Here is a 20,149-nt window from a genome sequence, read left to right as displayed (position 1 = left end):
AAACACAGATGGCGAGTCATTCATTTGCACGTTTACTGTGAAAGGCGTAATGGTGCTAGTGGACCTGTGTGCATTCGTAGGATTTACTTGGGCATTTTGATTTTTTTTAAATTGCTTTCATTTTTAAGGCCCTCAGATCTGGGGTTTTTTTTGCATTAATGGAAGATGCTGACATTACTAGTTCACTGATAAGACCTGTGTTGTCATAGGAGAGCAAAGTCCCAATGTGTCACTGATGCAGAGAATGTCTGACATGTTATCAAGATGGTTTGAAGAAGCAAGTGAGGTTGCACAAAGCAATAGAGGAAGAGGAAGACCTCGACCCACTGGTAAGTGTTTGTATTAATGACAGTCATCAGGAGGCTGGCAGCAACTACTGAGTGGGGTCAGCTTATACTGTCTGATCCCATCATGTTTTAGGTCTCCAGTGATGCACGGTCCCTACAGTCTGTGGAGCAGGGGGCAGGGTCTCAGGTGCAACTTGTCCCTCAGGTTCCACCGGTTCTGGCCCTTACTTTTTGCCAATTTCAAAAACAGTAAGAGCATCTGATATTCCTCATTTAAAGACCTTTTTTTTTTTTTTTTTTTTTTTATTAGAGTAGAAATATATAAAACTGTAGATAAATAAGTTTATATAATTGAATAGTTTCTCCTTTTGGTTATTTATATACATTACTTACTGATTACTGTTTCTGGTGTTTGTTGACCTGTTTTCATTTCTTTGTTCACTACTTTCTAGCTTCATGGTCTTTAGCAAGTTACTTATCTCTGTCAAAAAATGAGGCATATAAAAGTTAACTCCTAAATATTTTATATCTCAAAATTAAAGATTTCTGTTGAATTTTATCTGTAATTAGATTTTGTTAACTCATACATATCAATTAACTTTTTTTTTTTTTTTTTTTTTTAATCCTCAACCGAGGATATTTTTTTCCATTTTTTGTACAGATAGAGTGGGAGGGAGAGAGAGGAAGGGAGAGAGAGAGAGAAACATCGACGTGAAGGGACACATCGAGTGGCTGCCACCCGTAGGACCAACCAGGACCGGGGACAAACTGCAACCGAAGTACGTGCCCTTAGCGGGAACCGAACCCGGGTCTCTCCGGACCGCAGGCCGACGCTCTAACCGCTGAGCCAAACTGGCCAGGGCTCAATTAACTTTTTAAAACATTCCTTGGACTGTGAATTTTGTTTGTTACTGAATCTGTACTTACATTTAAATAAATATTTCAATCATGGTGATTAAAAGAAGAATCTTTATATTCTATGGTATCTATATCTTGCAAAACATGAACTTGGTTTGTCTAGTCCATCTTTAATAAAATCTAGATTTGAAGCACAATCAGGGAAATTTAAAAAGTTTATTGAGCCCTGGCCGGTTTGGCTCAGCGGTTGGAGCGTTGGCCTGCGGTACAGAGAGACCCGGGTTTGGTTCCCGCTAAGGGCACGTACCTCGGTTGCAGTTTGTCCCCGGCCCTGGTTGGTCGTGCGGGTGGCAGCCACTCGATGTGTCCCCTCACGTCGATGTTTCTCTCTCTCTCTCTTCCTCTCTCTCCCTCCCGGTCTATCTGAACAAAAAATGGGAAAATGTCCTCGGGTGAGGATAAAAAAAAAAAAAAAAAGTTTATTGACTATTAATTATTCCTTTGCAGATAGCAGGAGGCCGAGCACGGCACATAGTGGACACTCAAACCTTTAAAATCATGCCTGCGTCCTGTTAGCTTAGTGGTTCAAACATTACAGATAATGAGATGGAATGAGGCACTTCATCCCATTCTGGCCTGTTTGTCTTTTTACTCTTGCTAATAACATGTTTATTAAATATTTTACCATGGACATGATGTTACAGAGTGGAGCTATATTGCTGTAAATCCATTATCATATTATCCAGCTGTTACATCAGAATCATCACCCTTAAATTTAAGGGACTAGTCCCATTGGTGTGGCTCAGTGGTTGAATGTCGAACCATGCACCAAAAGGTCGCCGGTTCGATTCCCAGTCGGGACACATGCCTAGGTTGTGGGTCTGATCCCCAGTGGGGGCCATGCAAGAGGTGGCCAATCGATGTTCTCTCTCATCTATGTTTCTATCTCTCTCTCTTACTTCCTCTCTCTCTAAACCAATAAAGGAAAAATAAATAAATGTGAGGGACTAATCAGTGTTTCTAGGCCTCTCACAAGGTGTTATTTAGCTTCATCCAAATGAAGTGTTCTATTGAGCATTTTGCTTGAAAGACTGGTTATTTTAACAAGAATGTTCTGTAGATAGATTTTTATCCCTATTCATTAGCCTGTTTAGTCAAGTAGACCAAACCACCACTGGGTGCTTTTCATTTCCTGTATATTATATACTTATGTGCATCAGTGTGTGCACACACATGTACAAGTGAGCCTGTATTCCCTAAACATACCTCTTTTGAGTAGATGGTTTTAGAAAGCATTTGTTATTTGAACTTGCATTAAACATGTGCTTTTTGAAGGTGGGGCGAGTCAGTCAGATGTTTCGACTCTTCCTGCGGCCCCGTCGGGCACTGTGTTGGAAGCAGGGGACACTGTGATGGAAGTGGACACGTCGGCTGAGCAGTTCCTGCGGCCTTCCGCATCCAGCACGGCGCCTGCCCAGGCTCACTCCGCAGCGCCTCCTGCAGCGAGCCCCCCCTCGCCTCCACCGCTGTCCTCTCCAGACCGTGAACGCAGGCCAGCAGCTGAGGCGTCTGGACCGCACACGCACCGTCAGTCTGGTGAGGATGTTACTCTTTAAATAGGCGGTGGGTCGTCTGATGGTTTCTGATCATGAAAATTCTCTGAGGGCTGTTTGGAAAGATACTAAGTCACATGGACTTGTTCCTGCTGCAGCAGATGATCTCAGTGACACGTAATGTGTGAACATACAACTGAGACATGGAAACAAGTAGCAGGAATCTCCTACTTACATAAGACAGCTTTTAAAAATACAGAACCAGGAGGTAGTTCAGTGCGCTTAGTTTAATGCACTTCTCTTAGAGTGATTTTTATAGTCCATTATAGACCAAATATCTTTCTAAACTTATTTGGTTGTAAATCTGTATTAAAGCAATGGTGAAAATATAGCCTTGATCGTTACTGGTTCCTTTGTATTTATATTTTTTTACTATATTTTCTCAAATCGTGAAGCACTTTCAATACATTACTATATAGTGCATTTGATAAGGTCTCTTGTCAACAACAAAAACTAAAAGAATTATTTTTTCTATCTTTACACGAAAAAGAATTGTTTTAACAATTCTGTGTCCTTTTGGTACTTGATATTAGTGATAAATTTACTCCTAAATTCTGTGAAAATACTGTTTTTCTGAATGTTATAATGGTTCGTGTTAGTATCTTTTCCCCTCAAACTATGAGTTGTACTATTTATAACAGTAATTGTCAGCAGCCATGTCTGCAGTTTGCTTGGCATTTTAACTGTATATGTGTAATTACAATAACTGGTAAGATGTTTTTTTATATTTTCCTTGGGTTTTTCTAAGGAAGCCTTTTACTTGACACATCACCAAAATATTAGCAGCTGCAAGTGCAGCTGGCAGGCCCAGCTCAGACCCATAAAAATTCCTGACTGCCTGATGCCAAGCGGTCACTTCATTCCCCTCCTCTGGAACCTGATGCTGGAGCACCAGGCACAGAGGGTTTTAAATGACGCATTTTTTTTTTTATCAGTATATCCCAGTTTTAGTAATTCATTTTCAGCATGTATGGGAAGCCAGAGTCTATTACACTGACTGTTAACACTGTGTACAATTTATCTATAATAATAAGCTAAAGCTGAGCTATGAAATTCAGTTTCCATTCTCTAATCAGCATAGTTAGCATTACAACTTATGGGAAAGTAAAATATTTTAGAGGGTTTGGGAAGTAGGGGCAGAATCAGTTAAAAGTTTGCTTTTCAAATCAGGTAAAATTGATAAAAACAAGCCTTTTTAAAGTGATAGCATTCTTGGAAATAGTCTTCAAGATTGTAATATATTATAAGTCATCAAGAAAAAACTAACAAGAAAACTGCCTAGTTCACATTCACCTTCTGCTGACTCTCAGCTCATTACACCTATTTATAAAGCATGTCTTTGTAAAGTACCTAGTGTGGAGTTTCATTTTTCTTTTTTTGTTATAGGTATTTAACACATTTTAATACCACATTTGAAATTGTTAACTCCCTTTCCATATTTAATGTATTAAATACTACAGTCATTTGAATCATTGAAATAGAAAAAAACTTTGTGATGATCATGTGATCATTGTTTGAACATTACTTGACACTTTGCCTATAAATTTTTCTATTTTAACTGGTAGATTATTCAGAGAATTTTGGTTAACTAAACCATGGAAAGTGACAGTACTTCCATGTTACCAAGATAGTTTTGCTATTGAGAAAGGCGATTTAACGTTAGATATAACATCTAAAGATCATGTCTGGAATTGTTTGACAGTTGGCCTTTCGTTATCCCAGAGCCCAACATTTTAACAATGAAGACTTAATGCTTCGCTTTCTTTCCCAGTCTCTTACGGGCTTTTAAGTCCAGTTGTTTGTGATGGTGGCACTTGTCCGGGAGTGGGGGAGCGTCATCTTAGAGCTGTGACTTCTCTTGCTGCCCCGCAGGAGAAGGAAGAGCAGCTCCTGCCCTGCTGCCAGAAGCTCTTTCTGCTCTTCCTCGCGTCCCTTGCACTTCCTGTCACTTCTGCTGGGCTGAAGGCAGGGGCCGTGGGGGATGTGGAACCTTGCCTGGAAAACCCCATCTCTGACTGGACCTAATCACTTGCCTTCTCGCAGTGCCCCGAGTCACTGAGTAGGGAGGGACATCGTGGCACACTGAGAGCAGCCTTCCCGGCTGTGCGCTGTCCTGGTGGCCCAGGCCGTCTGCTGGCGAGTCCTGTGGGCCTGCTCCTCTGCCCCACCGCCGCTCCGGTCTGCTGGCCCCGCAGCTGCTCTTGCTTCCTTGTCCTCTGCTCTCTAGCAGCAGCCGTGCGTTTTAAAGTGTTGAGTCTGATTAGATAACTTTGCTGTTTAAAGCCTCTCAAAGACTTCTCATTGCATTTGGAAATACAACTACAAAAGAAAAAACGAACAAACTCCTTACTGTGGACCAGTGAGGACCGGCATGGCCTGGCCCTGGCCTCCCTCTCCGGCCTCCTCTCATCCCACTTTCTCGGGCCCTGGTGATTGCTGTGCCCTCGCTGTCCCGGTTGCCTTTCCGTCTCCACACGTGCCACTTCCGTCTGATTCTGACCCTGTACTTCCGGGGCCGAGAGCCTCCCCTGGCTTAGCACAGAGCCCGCCCTTGTCTCTTGGGTCTCAGCTCCAATGTCACCCAAGGGAGGTCTTTCATAACTCCCCAGCTAGATTCATCTTTTCCTGCCCTCCCTAATTTTATTCTTTGTATAGCTCTGTTTATTTCCTGAAGGGTTCTTCTAAAATTTTGTAATTATTTTGCTCATTTTTAATTTATGATGTTTCTCTTGCCAAAATATACTCTCTTAAAGACAAAGACTATCTTGTTCTACGTAAGCCTTATTCCTCCCCAAATAGTCACTCTCTAAAGACACTGAAGACTGTCTTATCGTTAAGCTAATAGAGCTCTGTAGGTGTGTTTGCTACGCTGGAGTCTCCGTTGTTCCGGTCCACTTCACTCGTTCTGGGTGCTTCCAGTCAGCTCCCCAGATGTGATGCTGTGTCCAGGACCAAAGACCCTGTGTGTTAGAGAGGCCAGACATGGGGTAGAAGGCCTTTGCTGCTCTGGCTCTGTGGGAATTAAGGGTTAGGGAGACCAGCTTGGAGTCTTGGAGAAGAACACGAGAATAGGGTCAGTAGTTTCAGGAGATGGAAGCACAGAGTTCCCATTGGCAGTTCCGGACACATTATTAAGGGTTGGTTGTTTGTTTTGTTTCTTTTAATTCAACACAAAGGTATTCATTTTATTCACTTTCTCTTTTGACTTATGTTAGCAAAACTAATTCTCTAAGCATTATTTGCATTATAAATTATATGTGTTTGTGTGTACATTTTTAAAGGATGTAATATGTGTGTATTTTACCTGACTGTAATATATCAAACCCCTTTTGTTTAGTCTAGTGTGTGTGGTTGGAATGTGTTGTTGTTAATCCTCACTGGAGGATATTTTTTCAATTGAGTTTTAGAGACAGTGGAAGAGGGGTGGAGAGAGAAACACATCGATTGGTTGTCTCCTGCATGCGCCCTGACCAGAGCTGGGGTTTGAATCTGCAACCCATGTATGCCCTTGACCGGTAATCAAAACCATGACCCTTTGGTACGCAGGCCCATGCTCTAGCCACGGAATCACACTGGCAAGGGCTGGAATATTTAATTTAATATTTGCTTTTCCTACTTAGCTGTATGTTCACTTCTTTTTCTGGGCTCTTTTTTTTTAACGCAAGGGGGAGAAGAGCCACCATACAACCAGCATATAGCAGGCAAACAGGCTCTTCCTTCTAGAGGCGGGAAGCACGGAGTCTTGCTTCCAGGTAGGGCCATGCCTGCTCGCACTTGGAGCCTGCGCATTTGCTGCATCGCCCGTGGGTCTAGGATGGCGCTTCTGGTTTTCCCACGAGACCTCTGGCAGTGAAAGAGAGAGGGTTGGAAACAACCAGGAAGTTGGGTAAATTTTCTGTGATTTTTCTGTTTTCATAGCAAAATTCAGCATAGATATGATCTCTGTCTTTATGGTAATTTCTTTTGAAGTGTAAAAAGATAGACTTTATGGCTGCATAATAATGCTCTATTTTATATTGTGAAAAGCACTGCTGTTATGTTGACAGTAAGTGTGATACATGTGTCTACCTAAAAAGAAGACACTGCCGTAGAGCACATGCTTCATTCCTCAGTGCACGCTCTCCTGCTCAGTACTGGAGACGTCCAGAAAGAGCTAGCAGTGAGGGACTCTGATGTACTTGAATTGCTTGTGAAGTCTTAGCTACCAGTTGGCTAATTGAACACAACTCTTCATGCACAGACGGCATGGTAACGAGAGGTTAGCGTCCCTGGCAGAATGGATGCCTGCAGTGATAAGACAGTGTTTGCAGGTGTGTCATGTACGTACAAGAGGCTGGAGGCTGTTCAGCAGTTTGTGTGATTTACGGCCAGTGTCACCGAGAGAAATTGTGAGTGCTTCCACCATCAAATCTGCAACTGTCGACTCTTACCGGTGTGCTCCGCCGCCCCTTTGGTTCTGGGGGTGACATTCTGTGCATCTGTCCAGTACCATTCCTCTTATCCGTGCAGCCCATCCCCTTTGGGGACTCGGGAAGCCTCCCTGCCTTTTTCACTTCTTCCCAGGCATCGTCTTCCTTTCTCCTCCCGATTCAGCCTTGTTCATAAGCAGAGAAACATCGGTATTAGCTCACAAACCACTCTCTCTACTCTGTTCCCCACCAGCAGTCCCCAGGGTTCTCATTAGCAGCAAGACTTGGAGGGCATGTGCCTTTGATCCTACTTCATTGCCTCCCTTTGTCTTGAACCTTTTCCGGTAGGTGTGGCCCTATGATCTCACTGAAAGACCTCTAGTCAAGGTCAGCAGTGACTTCCAAGTTTAGTTCTCAGGGTCTCTCTCATTGTGTCATCAGCATTCAAAACAACTGCTAACTCCAGCCGCCTTGACCTATGTCATCACTCAGCCTGCAGAGGCCACTCACTCAGCCTCTTCCTCCTTGTTCGTCCCTGCCCCGTAGCTGGCAGCTCTCTTTTCCCGTCACCTAGGCCAGAAGTGCTGGGGTCCTTCTTGTTGCCCGTCACACCTGCTGCCATTGCCTTGCCCGTCCGCTCCCCTACCGGCGCCTCCCGCACGCAGCTGCCTCAGGTGTGCTCCACGTCTGAGAGGGGCCTCCTCACGCCCGCACACGAGACACGTCCCACGTCTGTACCCCGCTCCTTGCCCTGCCAGTCACCGCACCGCCCCACTAGACACGCATAGACACGCACACCTGTGGCAGCACCACCACGTTCCGCCTGCCGGCCCCTTCCCTTGGCCGCTGCCCCATGCAGCGTGAGAGCACCGGAGGCTCTGCAGAGGCCTTGAGCACCAGAGGCAGAAGCAGGGGACAGTCTGTGCAGAGATGTGTTAGCTGAGAAATACGGGGCTTGCGCTTTTTAAAGAACTCTCCACTAACAAGTTCCAAGAATTGTTTTCAAATGTATAACTTTTTCATCATTCTAATTGAATTTTAATAATCACTTGATAAAATTAGTAATTTTTGTGTTTAGATGAGATAACTGATAGTTTTCAGGTTTTCATTTCTTAGTATTTTGTTGTAAAAAGATGAAATTAGTGAAGAAAGGTATGTTTGTTTTAAAATGTTTTGCTCATGGGGGACTTTATTTTTATTCTGTTTAAATATATATTCTTAGAGAACTATGTATGTTTAATTCGTCAAGTTAAATGGAAGCATTTGGATTTGTAAGAGTGTATACTTTATCTCCTAATGACAAGTACTGTCTTTTTTTTAAGAGCATTTTGTTTTTAGTGTTCATTTATGAGACCTGTATTTAATTTATATCCTTCTCTCTTGTATAATCAGATTCTTACTATTTTCTTGTATAATCAAATGTATAATCAGATTCTTGCTACTTTCTATTTTATTACTATTTGTTCACCTTTCTTTCCCTGTCCGTGTCAGAATTTTTAAGGGGGCCCGAGATAGCTTTGCTCCGTAAGCGGCTGCAGCAACTGAGGCTTAAGAAGGCCGAGCAGCAGAGGCAGCAGGAGCTGGCTGCGCCTTCCACTTCGGGCCAGGCTTCCCTCGAGGGCCCCGCCCAGGACGCCCGGGCCGCAGGTTATTGACACAGTGTCCAGCAGCTGGCCGAGCTGGTGTCTAACACTGCTGCTGTGTGGCGAGGCGCTTCCCTGCCCTGGAGACCGCTTGCCGCTCCCTCCTTGCCTAGAGTGCTGGCCGCCGTCCCCTGGTGGGAGGGCACGCTGGCAGCAGCATTTGCCAGAAGGGAATATGAAATGAGCCGTTGTTTTATCTGTATTTGAAGAGGGGCTAGTATGTTTTACTTTATAATTAGTGAACTACTTTCTGATCATTAGCTAGGAAGATTTGAGCCTGCATTCATATTTCTATTGAAATTTCCTGTACCCTTAAATGGTGTCTATGCTTATTTATGGCTCCTCCTCCCTTCCCCTCCTCTTCTTTTCTTTTTTCTTATTACATTTCTATTTTTATTTTTGCTTTAAAAGTTAACCAGTATAAGCAGAGTTATGCTAGATTTTAGAGTTACAGTATTATTTGGCCACACTGGAGTACTCACTCAATCATCCCTTCCTGTAACTATTTGAACATAGTCCATATCTACTCACTCTTTCGCCTACCGTAATCTGCTCTCGGCTGCGCAGGAGAGCGAAGCGCTGCGCAGACCGTGCCCCCGCTCTGCGACTCTGAGACCCCAAGGCAGGCATAGTCTGCGCCTCTCTCTCGGAGTGTTTGAGCGGCCCGGTTCTATGGCCAGAAAGCTCTCAGTGCTCAGTAAGCACTTGTGGAATGAATTAATGAAAGATAGAGCATAAAATAATCTGTCAGCTCTTTCCAGATGGACCACAAGCACTGTATACCCCATGTTGTAGGCATTGCGTTAGGTTTCGGAATGAGGGTGTGTCTGGGCTCTCATACCAGTGAGATCACTACACTTTGCTCTTCTACCCTAAGGAGCGAGGAGTGCGGGCATTCATTACTTTGAAAATTCTGATCTAATTACTTGGAGTTAATTGTCTGTCAGTAGAGCTGGACAACCATCTGTTCAGCAGGCGCTCCGACAGACAGACGCACATTATGCCGTGCCGTGGCGGGACAGAGTGGGCTTAAATAGCTGTAGTGCAGATGTGCCATTTAGAACATCCTGGGCCTGATTTCTAATGCAGTCAAGCAGAGATGTCTCTAGTGTGTTTGCTTTTTTACTATAGAGGAATCTTTTCTTATACTGGAAGCTGACAAAGTTTGATTAGATTATAATCATGGCATTTAATAAGACATTTGCTATGACTTTGTGCTGTATTTAGAATTTTAGCTAAATTGTTTCAAAGTAAGAGATAGGGAACATATAAACCAATAAGAAAAGATGCAATGTCCTTATATATGTAAATTTTTTTAAATACTGAAACTTAGAAATAAAATAAAATACCAAAACTTAAGTGAATTTGGGTATAAAACAAAGCTGTCTACGTTTGGACACTCAACCCTTCATATCTAGTTCACCCATTTGAATTGAAGTAGGTTCTTTTTAGAATCAGGAAACTTTAGGGTGATTGTACAGTCTCTGTGAAATTAGATGCTATTTTCCCAACTTCAGGTATCAATTTTAATAAATAGTGTCTAGTTGGATAACAAGTCAACTTGTTGTAATCTTTAAAAAGCTAAACCAGAGTAGACACCTTGCCAGTTTTTGGACCGCATCCTTGGGCCCCCAAGGCTGCCCACATGCACAGTGTCCAGGGCCCTGGGTGTGTCCTCAGGGGTTTTGCTCCCCTCACTTCCAGTGGGGTCTTCATCTGACTCATGCTTTTGACGTGGCGTGCGACTACTCCGTGCATGCCCTGGGCTCACTCAGCGGTGCCCCTTCCACATGGCACAGGAGAACCGTTAAACAGTGGGTTGTCAGTTCCAGAGGACAACTAATAACATCTATATATTCTGTCCACTTTAGAAAATTCTGGATATGAGGGGGAAAAATACAAAATTTGTCATTTCAGAACACACAAATTATAGAAATAAAGAATAGAAATTAGCCCTGGCCAGTTTGGCTCATCGGTTAGAGCGTCGACCTGCGGACCAAAGGGTCACAAGTTTGATTCCCTGTCAAGGGCATGTACCTGGTTTGATCCCCAGCTCAGGCTAGGGTCATGCAGGAGGCAACCAACTGATGTGTCTCTCTCACATTAACGTTTCTCTCTCTCTCCCTCCCTCCCTTCTACTGTATCCAAAAAAATCAATGGAAAAATATCCTTGGGTGAGGATTAACCAAAGGAAAAAAAGGGTAGGAATTAAATTTATGAAATTCAATAGGGAGATAGGTTTTATTTGAAAAACAATTGTTAAAACATTTTATTATACTTAGTGATTAAATTTAATTTTGTATATGTGTATTATGGACATTAAGTAATCTATTCTTTTATGCTAGTTATTACCCCTAAAATTGTCTATCAGTAGAGAAAGTATAAAAATTAACATTCTAGATTTTTTAACTTGTTAATAATAGAAGAATGTGCAGTTTTCATATATAAAAACGATTTTTTCATTACACCTTGATATTTTTAGAGTATCAGTAAGTGATAATACTGTCAGTAAATTATATTTCTATTCCCACCTGTTTAAATCTTTTAGATATAAGATGCTCAAAGGAGACACAATTAATGAAATTTGGAAACCAGGCAATTTTCACAACTGTAGAATTTCTGAATTATCACACTGCCTAGGAAACATTTTATTCTGTTTTCAGAACACAGGACTGATGAGGGTCTTTTGTGAAAGGCTGTGTAAGATGAACCTGTGATACCTCATTTTTGTAGGGGAGTGGGATTAAGTCATTTTGTGGAAATAATCTACATTTTAATGGGATGGCCTGGTGCTAGTTAGTGATAATCCCAGCTAGAATATATCTGTTTAGTTGCCAATACTTCTTGGCGATTGAGGACTAAATGGCATTCCACGGCTCCAGCTGCCGCCACCTGCGGTTTCAAATCGCTGTTTAAAATGCGCTCCGGAAGGTAGATGTTAAAAGATGCTTAAACAGTGGTTTTCCTCTTTTTTTGTCTCTTCAACTGTGAGATCTTTTATCAGTCTCCTGTGGAAGTTCTAATACAAAAGATATAAAAGTGACGCCGTTGTGATTTCTACCCAAAGGGAGACGAGGAAGGACAGCCCCCCCGCTGGCTGCTCCCATCAGGCACCTCTGCTCCAGAAGCATGTTCTGAAACCACTGCTCTTAAAGAATTTGACACCTACACATGGTCATTCATGGCTAATTTCCAAACACTTTATTTTTCAGTCAGGATATATTACTTTAAAATATTTATACTTTAGTTTTTTTTGTTTTTTTAAAAACAGCCTTTTTTTCTAGGCTTTTAGGAAATATGCCATAACTCATTTCTAGCCTTTCCGTGATTTTATTTTTTAAATCATAAAGCGATGAGTTTGCCTTCATCAGATGTCTGCCTGGGTATTAGACTTGGCTGAGATCTAGTCCCTGGCCCTATAACTACATGACCTTGGGCAGGTGATTTGGCTACTTTATGCCTCAGTTTCCCATTTATTGCTGTATTAAGAGAGTGTGTCCCGCCATAATTTACAGAGATGGCATAATACAACATGAAAAAGCAATACAACATGATAATACAACATGAAATAATACAACATGAAAAAGTCTTTGTCCTCCTAAGTAGAGCAGTATAAATACTAATGCACTGTCCTGCTCACAGAGCCTTCACTCACTGCCCCGGCATGCCCCTGTAGAGCCCCGCGGCCCCCCTGAGCCCCCCATGCTGCTTAGAGCCCCGCGGCCCCCCCCCCCCATGCTCCTTAGAGCCCCGAGGGGCCCGGCTGCCCCTTAGAGCCCCGCGGCCCCGCCCCCCATGCTCCTTAGAGCCCCGCGACCCTGCCCCCCATGCTCCTTAGAGCCCCGCGGCCCTGCCCCCCATGCTCCTTAGAGCCCCGAGGGGCCCCGGCTGCCCCTTAGAGCCCCGTGGCCCCGCCCCCCATGCTCCTTAGAGCCCCGCGGCCCCGCCGCCCATGCCCCTTAGAGCCCCGCGGGCCCCCCCCCCCGCTCCTTAGAGCCCCGAGGGGCCAGCTGCCCCTTAGAGCCCCGCGGGGCCGGCACTCAGTTTGGAAGGAGCTGTCTGTGTGTCTGTCACAGACGAAGGCCACAAACAGTTGTGGCAAAGACATTTAGCACACAGCTGATTTTCAACCCAGCTCTTTCTTTCCATTTCAGGTCTCTGAAGTCATGGGTGGCTGGCCCCTGCTCAGAGTGACAGCGCCCTGTGGAGCCTGCTGGCACTGCCCGACCACACGGAGCCCACTGGAGCAGGGAGCCAGCCGAGAGGGGCAGGTAGGAACTGTTTTTTCACTTTATGGCACGGTTTTGCTGATTGGAAAAAAGTAATTTTTATACCCCCAATGGGTATGGAACATTGGTGATTATTTCCGAAAGAGGGCTTTCCAAAACTGAGCCATATTGGAAAAAATCAGCACTTACCCAATCACATGCAAGCAGGCCCTTTCCAACATCAGCTTCCCGCGGTGTCCGTGACGACAGTCACGCGTGGCACTGCTCAGGTGGATGCGTTGCGTCCACGTTGTGGTGTTAAACCATGAGCCAGAGGCCATTGGAAACGGTGTTGGCCGAGCCCTGCGCACACTCCCTGACGACCTTGCGCGAGTCTGAGCAGAGCGGTGACGAATCTCCTGGAACTTTAAATATGCTCCGTAGTTTTCAAAACAGCTTCCTTTTTCTTTTTCCAGTCAGTACCATGTTTTTGAAAAATAAGCAAGTGATAGTATCATGAATTAACCCTTTCCTGTGAGCTACCTACGTAGTTTACATGGATTACCTCATTAAACCTTAACAAGGACAGTATGTGGTAGCTCTCATGGTCATGTCCATTTTACAGATGGAGAAACTGAGACTTAGAGGAGTTAAATGACTTGCCCACGGTTACGGTATTACTGAGGGAAAAGGCCAGATTTGAACCCAGGGAGTCTGGGTGAAGAGTCTTTGTTATTTACCTGTCAGACTGTAATTCATTACTTTTTTTTTACAGTTGAGAAAATTCTTACTTCAAAGAGCTAAAGAACTTTCTCAAGACCAAAACAAACTTTTCAGAAACATATAGTAATTGGCATGAGACGCCTTGAGCTATTATTGAATGAACTTTTACTTAAAGTTTATCTCTACCTTAAATATGATAATATAGCCCAACCAATGTGGCTAAGTTGTTGAGCGTCGACCCATGCATCAAGAGGTCGCTGGTTCGATTCCCGGTCAGGGCACATGCCCATGTTGTGGGCCCGATCCCCAGGGGGGCATGCAGGAGGCGGCCAATTGATGTTTTCTCTCATCGATGTTTCTCGCTCTCCCTCTCCCTTCCTTTGTCTCTAAAATCAATAAAATACTAGTAATAATATAGTTCTAGACACTTCCAATAAGCTGACAAGCCACACTGTACTTTGTAGTAAATTATCCCTGCACCATATGGTCAGATTTCTGTTATGTGAGTGTGATGATTTCTGTTTTGTCACACACCTCCAGAAGGTGTTTCACAGAGAGACGGGGCAGATGCACCAGCTGAATGAAGCAAGCAGCACTGAGCTAATAAGTGTGTTTTAAAAATATTATCTATTCTGATGGTTGTTGTGTGAATTTTTAGAAATATTTCTGTAACTTTAAAGTCAAGGGTGTGGTATTGGTGAATATCTAGTGTACAAAAGCATGTGACAGGCAAAGTCTTTCCAAAACCAGCTGCAGGGCACGAGGATGAGAAATGGAAGGGAAGGCTTTCGTACTGAGCCCTGGTCTTCAGCGGGGGGGAGCAGCAGACGTGCCCCAGGTACACGCAGGTCCACGGCAGGCTGGCTGCACAACCAGAGTAAACCTTAGTTTAATAGTATCTTTCTGTCTCAGCAGAAACCTGGTTCATATTTTATCTCCTTTAGGAGGTGATGACAGCATTCTAGATCCTTCATCAACTTTTTTAGAGACTTACTACTTCCTAAACTTTATTTCAATAAATAAGATACACTTCATTTCATGAGATTTATATGTTCTGTAAATTAATGGAAAAATTAAAGATTGTAAAAGATTGCTTGGAGAGTTCATAGGGCTCTTCATCCTTAAGCGAGGGCACAATAAAATGTATCATAGACCCAAAGGGATGGAAAATATTTCATAGGAGACTGTCTAGGAGGGTTTTCCGATGTGTATCTTACTCCGACTCACATTTTGCTGTGATTTTCTTTAAAGAATATAATTTTGTTTTTCTGAAAAAATTAACTCATCTATTCAAAAACAGCATAGAATTGCTGTGCCCAGCCCTGCAGTGGATAAATGAGACATCTTGTAGAGGAAGCAAAGCCTGGGTAGTCATGGCGAGGCTGCGGTACCACAGCTCCTGCTGCTTTGGTGGTGTGGTGCAGACTTGTTGACCTGCACGTTCTGGTGAAAGGTGATAAGTGAGGATAAGTAAAGCTATTACTCAAGTGATGACCATGCTCTGTACCAGAATCTAGCAGTACAAAAAACCTCTGAGCAAACTGGTTGTATCAGGAGGCGGACTGAAGTTGAGACAAGTGGTCCCAGTAGCAGGATTCAGACTTCTAAATGCACAAATAGTCAAGTGATACAAAATTTCCGAGAATCCAGGATATATTGGAAAACTCTTAGCTATTCAGTTAAGGACACTCTTAACTCAAAATATCTACCTTTGGGGGAATTAGATGCCAGTATGAATGGAAACTGGTCATCAACCAGTTCCTGCTGGGTTTCTGTTTCATTCACAGCACTTGCCAAGGACTAGACCATAGGCTATCAGAAACCAGGAAACATTTCTACACTGAGGGACAGCTATGCTCATTACCCACATTTTCCTGTAGCCCCCCAGGACATGGGACCCAAGTCAGAAACAGTTGCCACCTCCTTCTGTTCCCTGTGCCTTGCTCAGGCGCCAGGTCCCCAGGATGCCCAGGAGCAGAGGAGAAGCCTAAGCCTACGAGTGTTGGGACTTGTTCTGTGTCCAGAACTCATTGTCACAACCAGCATGAAATAAAAGGTGCCTGACTCCAGATGAGTACTTTCCCCATTGTATCATGCCGCTTTTTTCAACAACAGTAGAGCCTGTTTATAAAACAAATTCTGACCTAGAAACTTAGTGTATCAAAGAGTAGAAATAAAATGTTCTATTTGGAGCCAAGGTGGATGGACATTGGCATGAAGCCCAGACCATTTAAGCACTTCTTACCTTGACTTCAGAGTACAGACTTACTGTGCACACATATCATAGAGTGGTAGTTGTCTGTGTTCCACCTCATTGTTTCTTTCATAAACGTTTTCTTGGTCTAACACCTTCACTTGAGCTCCTTTTTCAGCTCGGGGGTGTAACAGACAACATCTAGTAAAGTGGAGTGAGCACCTCGTTTCATGTTTGAACCCTCCAATCCAGAACGAACTCAGCTTAGGAGCTGGTGAGGGTCGAGAGGGACAGGGAGTCCTCTGTTTAGTGGAGGACTTGCCCCTTCCTGTTTCACCTCCCTTGCCCCTCGTGCCTGTGCTGAGTGAACTTAAGAAGAAGTGTATGCATGGAAGTAGATGAGCACTTACTCAGCTCCTGCTCCAAGTTGCTGTCTGCTTGCTGGACTGATGTATCCTCAGCACCTGCCCTGCTTACTCACTGCTCGGGAAACACCGCAGTGCTTGCTTCTCTCCCCACCCTGTACATTTGTTTCTTAAGCTTAGAGATGATCATGACCTTGCAGTGCAGTTGTCTGCTGCTTACTTTTAAGTGGAAATCTCATTTTTGTTTCAGATTCTCCTCCTTCTGTGGTTAACAAACAGCTCGGATCCCTGTCACTTGACGAGCAGCAGGGTGCGTGCAGCAGGGGATGCGCTAGGCCATCATCCGTAGTCCTGTTGCCGAGTCTAGACCACGCCCTCTCCCAGAGCGTGTCATTCCCAGACGGTCTGAGAGGCAGTGTTCTGCGGGCTGAGTGCCCCCGGTGGTATTGTGCCAAGGCCCTTAACCTGTACAGGTCATTTTCTATGTAAGCTGAGTTAATGTCTGCCTTTGGCCCCTGTGCCAAATCTGAATTCTCTTTCTCTACTAAGACTGCAGTGGATATAAACTCTACCCATTTTCTTATTCTAGGTATCTATCACACAACTGTGTGGAATGGTGGGTGTGAGGTTAATGTATTACCTAGTGGGTGACTTAGAAAAGGCTATTTGAACTTGTAAAACTCTACTGCTACATTGCTGTAGGCTCGAGACCTGGTTTATGTCTCAGTTTCCGGTGGTAAGCTCCAGATAGCCTGCACCAGAAGGGATGCATTGCGACTACTACCTTGCTGTAGGCTCGAGACCTGGTTTATGTCTCAGTTTCCGGTGGTGAGCTCCGGGTAGCCTGCACCGGAAGGGATGCATTGCGACTACTACCTTGCTGTAGGCTCGAGACCTGGTTTATGTCTCAGTTTCCGGTGGTGAGCTCCGGGTAGCCTGCACCGGAAGGGATGCATTGCGACTACTACCTTGCTGTGGGCTCGAGACCTGGTTTATGTCTCAGTTTCCGGTGGTAAGCTCCGGGTAGCCTGCACCGGAAGGGATGCATTGCGACTACTACCTTGCTGTGGGCTCGAGACCTGGTTTATGTCTCAGTTTCCGGTGGTGAGCTCCGGGTAGCCTGCACCGGAAGGGATGCATTGCGACTACCACCTTGCTGTGGGCTCGAGACCTGGTTTATGTCTCAGTTTCCGGTGGTGAGCTCCGGGTAGCCTGCACCGGAAGGGATGCATTGCGACTACTACCTTGCTGTAGGCTCGAGACCTGGTTTATGTCTCAGTTTCCGGTGGTGAGCTCCGGGTAGCCTGCACCGGAAGGGATGCATTGCGACTACTACCTTGCTGTGGGCTCGAGACCTGGTTTATGTCTCAGTTTCCGGTGGTGAGCTCCGGGTAGCCTGCACCGGAAGGGATGCATTGCGAATGGCAGCACGAGCCCCACGGCTCGGTCAGAAGGGAGGGGGCTGCTGCCTTCCACTGCGTTTGGAGCAGGGGAGCCTGGAGCGGAGCCCGAGACACGGTCTGGTGCTTTTCTGAAAGTTGAATAGTAACCGAGCACGAAAGCAAGAGCTGCCTCGGCTCACTGTGTCCATGCGCAGGATGACTCACCTGTAAACAGTGTTGGGGAGTGAAACACTGATGAAGAGCCTTTGGTGTGAAATCTGATTTTAACTATATTCTTGGGGAAATACTCAAACTAATTTTAAAGAAAATTAGAAAACTTTTGTACTTCTAATCTTAGATTATTGTTTATACAAGTAGTTTTTATGCTATAGCTTTTCCTGCTCTTGAGAACAAATTGAACTAAGAAATAAGCATGTTTTATCTTTACACGTTTATTGTAGTGGTATTAACGGTGAAGAATAATGACTTTAAGGTGAAACAATTACATTAGCATTATGTATTATATTAAAACTTCTCTCTAATCAAGTGATCTCTTTTGTAGGATATGTGAATGTAAAGGTAGGTATGTTACCACCAGAGAGTTTGCAGTCAGATTCATAGTCTATAAGATCACATAGAATAATTTCCATGGAATTATATTAAATGTTATATTCAACTTAAGTTGGTACCTAACTTATGTATGCTATGGGATATGACAGAAAGAGACAAAGGATACACCCAGATTCAGTGACTGTGCCATTACTTGGGTAGACTGGTTTGGAGGCAGGAATCAAGAGGTTTTTTTTGTTGCTGTTCATGTAAGGTGTGGTGGTGTTTTAGCCGTGCAAGTAGAAGTGTTGTGTAAAAGGTCAGATGCTGAGTAGGCTTGGCAGAAGCTGCCATGGTAGACCGTCGTCAGTGCAGCGTCTCTAGCGGGTCCTCCGAGCAGAACTGTGCTGATGATGGGCGCAGAGCCCAGCGAACTAACTCCGGAGCCTTTACACGCCTTTCTGCCTCTTGCCGAGGATTGGGACCCCCACGCTCCAGGCTCCCTGCCTGCGGAGGGCTGCTGAGCGTTCAGAGAACCTTCCCCCGTCTCCCTCACCTGGACTCATGCGGCAGCCTCTTGCTGGGTCTCTTCATATCTACTCGGGCTGTAGTCTGTTCTCTGCCAGCAGCCAGAGTGAACCTTTAAAAGTGGTGGACCGGCCCTGGCCGGTTTGGCTCAGCGGTTAGAGCGTCGGCCTGCGGTCCTGAGAGACCCGGGTTCGGTTCCCGCTAAGGGCACGTACCTTGGTTGCGGTTTGTCCCCGGCCCTGGTCGGTTGTGCGGGTGGCAGCCACTCGATGTGTTCCTTTCACATTGATGTTTCTCTCTCTCTGTTCCTCTCTCTCCCTCCCACTCTGCCTTAACAAAAAAATGGAAAAATGTCCTCTGATGAGGATAAAAAAATAATAAATAAAAAAATAAATAAAAGTGGTGGACCGAATCATGCCATTCCTCTGCCTCAGACCTTGTCGTCGTGTTCCTTTGCCCTGCAGAGCCACCTGAATCCTCACAGAGCCCTGCATGGCCTGGCCCCACCCCTCCAGCCTTATCCTGGGTTCCTCTTCCTCACCCGCGGAGCTCCTGCCACGTAGGCCCACGTTAGTTCTAACACACTCGGCCTCTCTCCCTCAGACGCCTTCTGTCATTCCCACTCCTTCGACCAAGAATGCTTCCCCTCCGGCCACACACCCCGTCTCACTCAGGTGCGCTTTCTCCCAGCCGACAGGACCGCTCGCTCTCCTTTCCTCTTCCTGTTCACATGTTTCCCTTCCCTGCCTTTGTCACCATTTGTGAGCACACACTCGGGGGATTGTTTGTCTAGGCCCATCTTCCTGCGTGTTCTGCGAGTGTCCTAGCTCTGCAATACACTCGGTGCGGGCACCGCCTCTGCCCCACTTCACAGCGCGTGCTTGTGGGATGGGTGAGTGGGTGGGTGAGTGATTCCTGGAGCAGTGGGCGGCTGTGGCCGTCATCCCAGCTCGAGAGAGACACGCAGATTCGTGTGTGAGGAAGGTCGTGTGGCAGCATTCCAGATGACTGATCAGAGCGGGTGAGATTGACAACAGTAAGAGCAAGAGGCTCTGCACCGCCCAGGCGGGGTGGGGAGGGGTCCGGTCTAAGGCAGGGGTGGTGGGAGAGGAGAGCGGACAGGTTTGTGACGCGCTTAGGAAACAGAATTGACAGGACTTTGATTCAGTTAACAAGGAATGAGAAGGTGATATCCAGGTGTCTAGATAGTGATCCCATCAGCCAAGATGGAGATTTCAGGAGGAACAGCCCGTCATAAGGGGAGAGGGACGCGAGGTTTTCACGTTGTGTTGAGTTGGAGGTATCTTTGGATGTCCAGATGGAGCTGTCTCAGACGGATGGATGGCTCCGTGATTCTAGAGGTCACCAGAGGTCTGAGGAGGAGGTAAGG

At 45.2% G+C, this 20,149-nt stretch overlaps 1 protein-coding gene across 6 annotated transcripts in view; it reads left to right on the top strand.

The window, feature by feature from the left end:
- Positions 1-20,149, top strand: part of DCAF6 (DDB1 and CUL4 associated factor 6) — a 74,401-nt gene that overhangs the window by 26,373 nt on the left and 27,879 nt on the right. For 5 of the 6 annotated variants that reach the window (XM_036273147.1, XM_036273145.1, XM_036273144.1 and 2 more), the window contains 3 exons: positions 210-329; positions 2,481-2,741; positions 16,551-16,610. In XM_036273147.1, coding sequence (XP_036129040.1) covers positions 210-329; positions 2,481-2,741; positions 16,551-16,610 — 441 coding nt within the window. The remainder of the gene's footprint in view (positions 1-209; positions 330-2,480; positions 2,742-16,550; positions 16,611-20,149) is intronic. The other variant, XM_036273146.1, reaches the window with a different exon arrangement.

The sequence above is a fragment of the Molossus molossus genome, unplaced genomic scaffold (assembly GCF_014108415.1).
Source record: "Molossus molossus isolate mMolMol1 unplaced genomic scaffold, mMolMol1.p scaffold_m16_p_20, whole genome shotgun sequence".
NCBI lineage: Eukaryota > Metazoa > Chordata > Mammalia > Chiroptera > Molossidae > Molossus > Molossus molossus.
The sequence above is the reverse complement of the archived record's forward strand: the minus strand, read 5'-3'. Positions and strand labels throughout refer to the sequence as shown.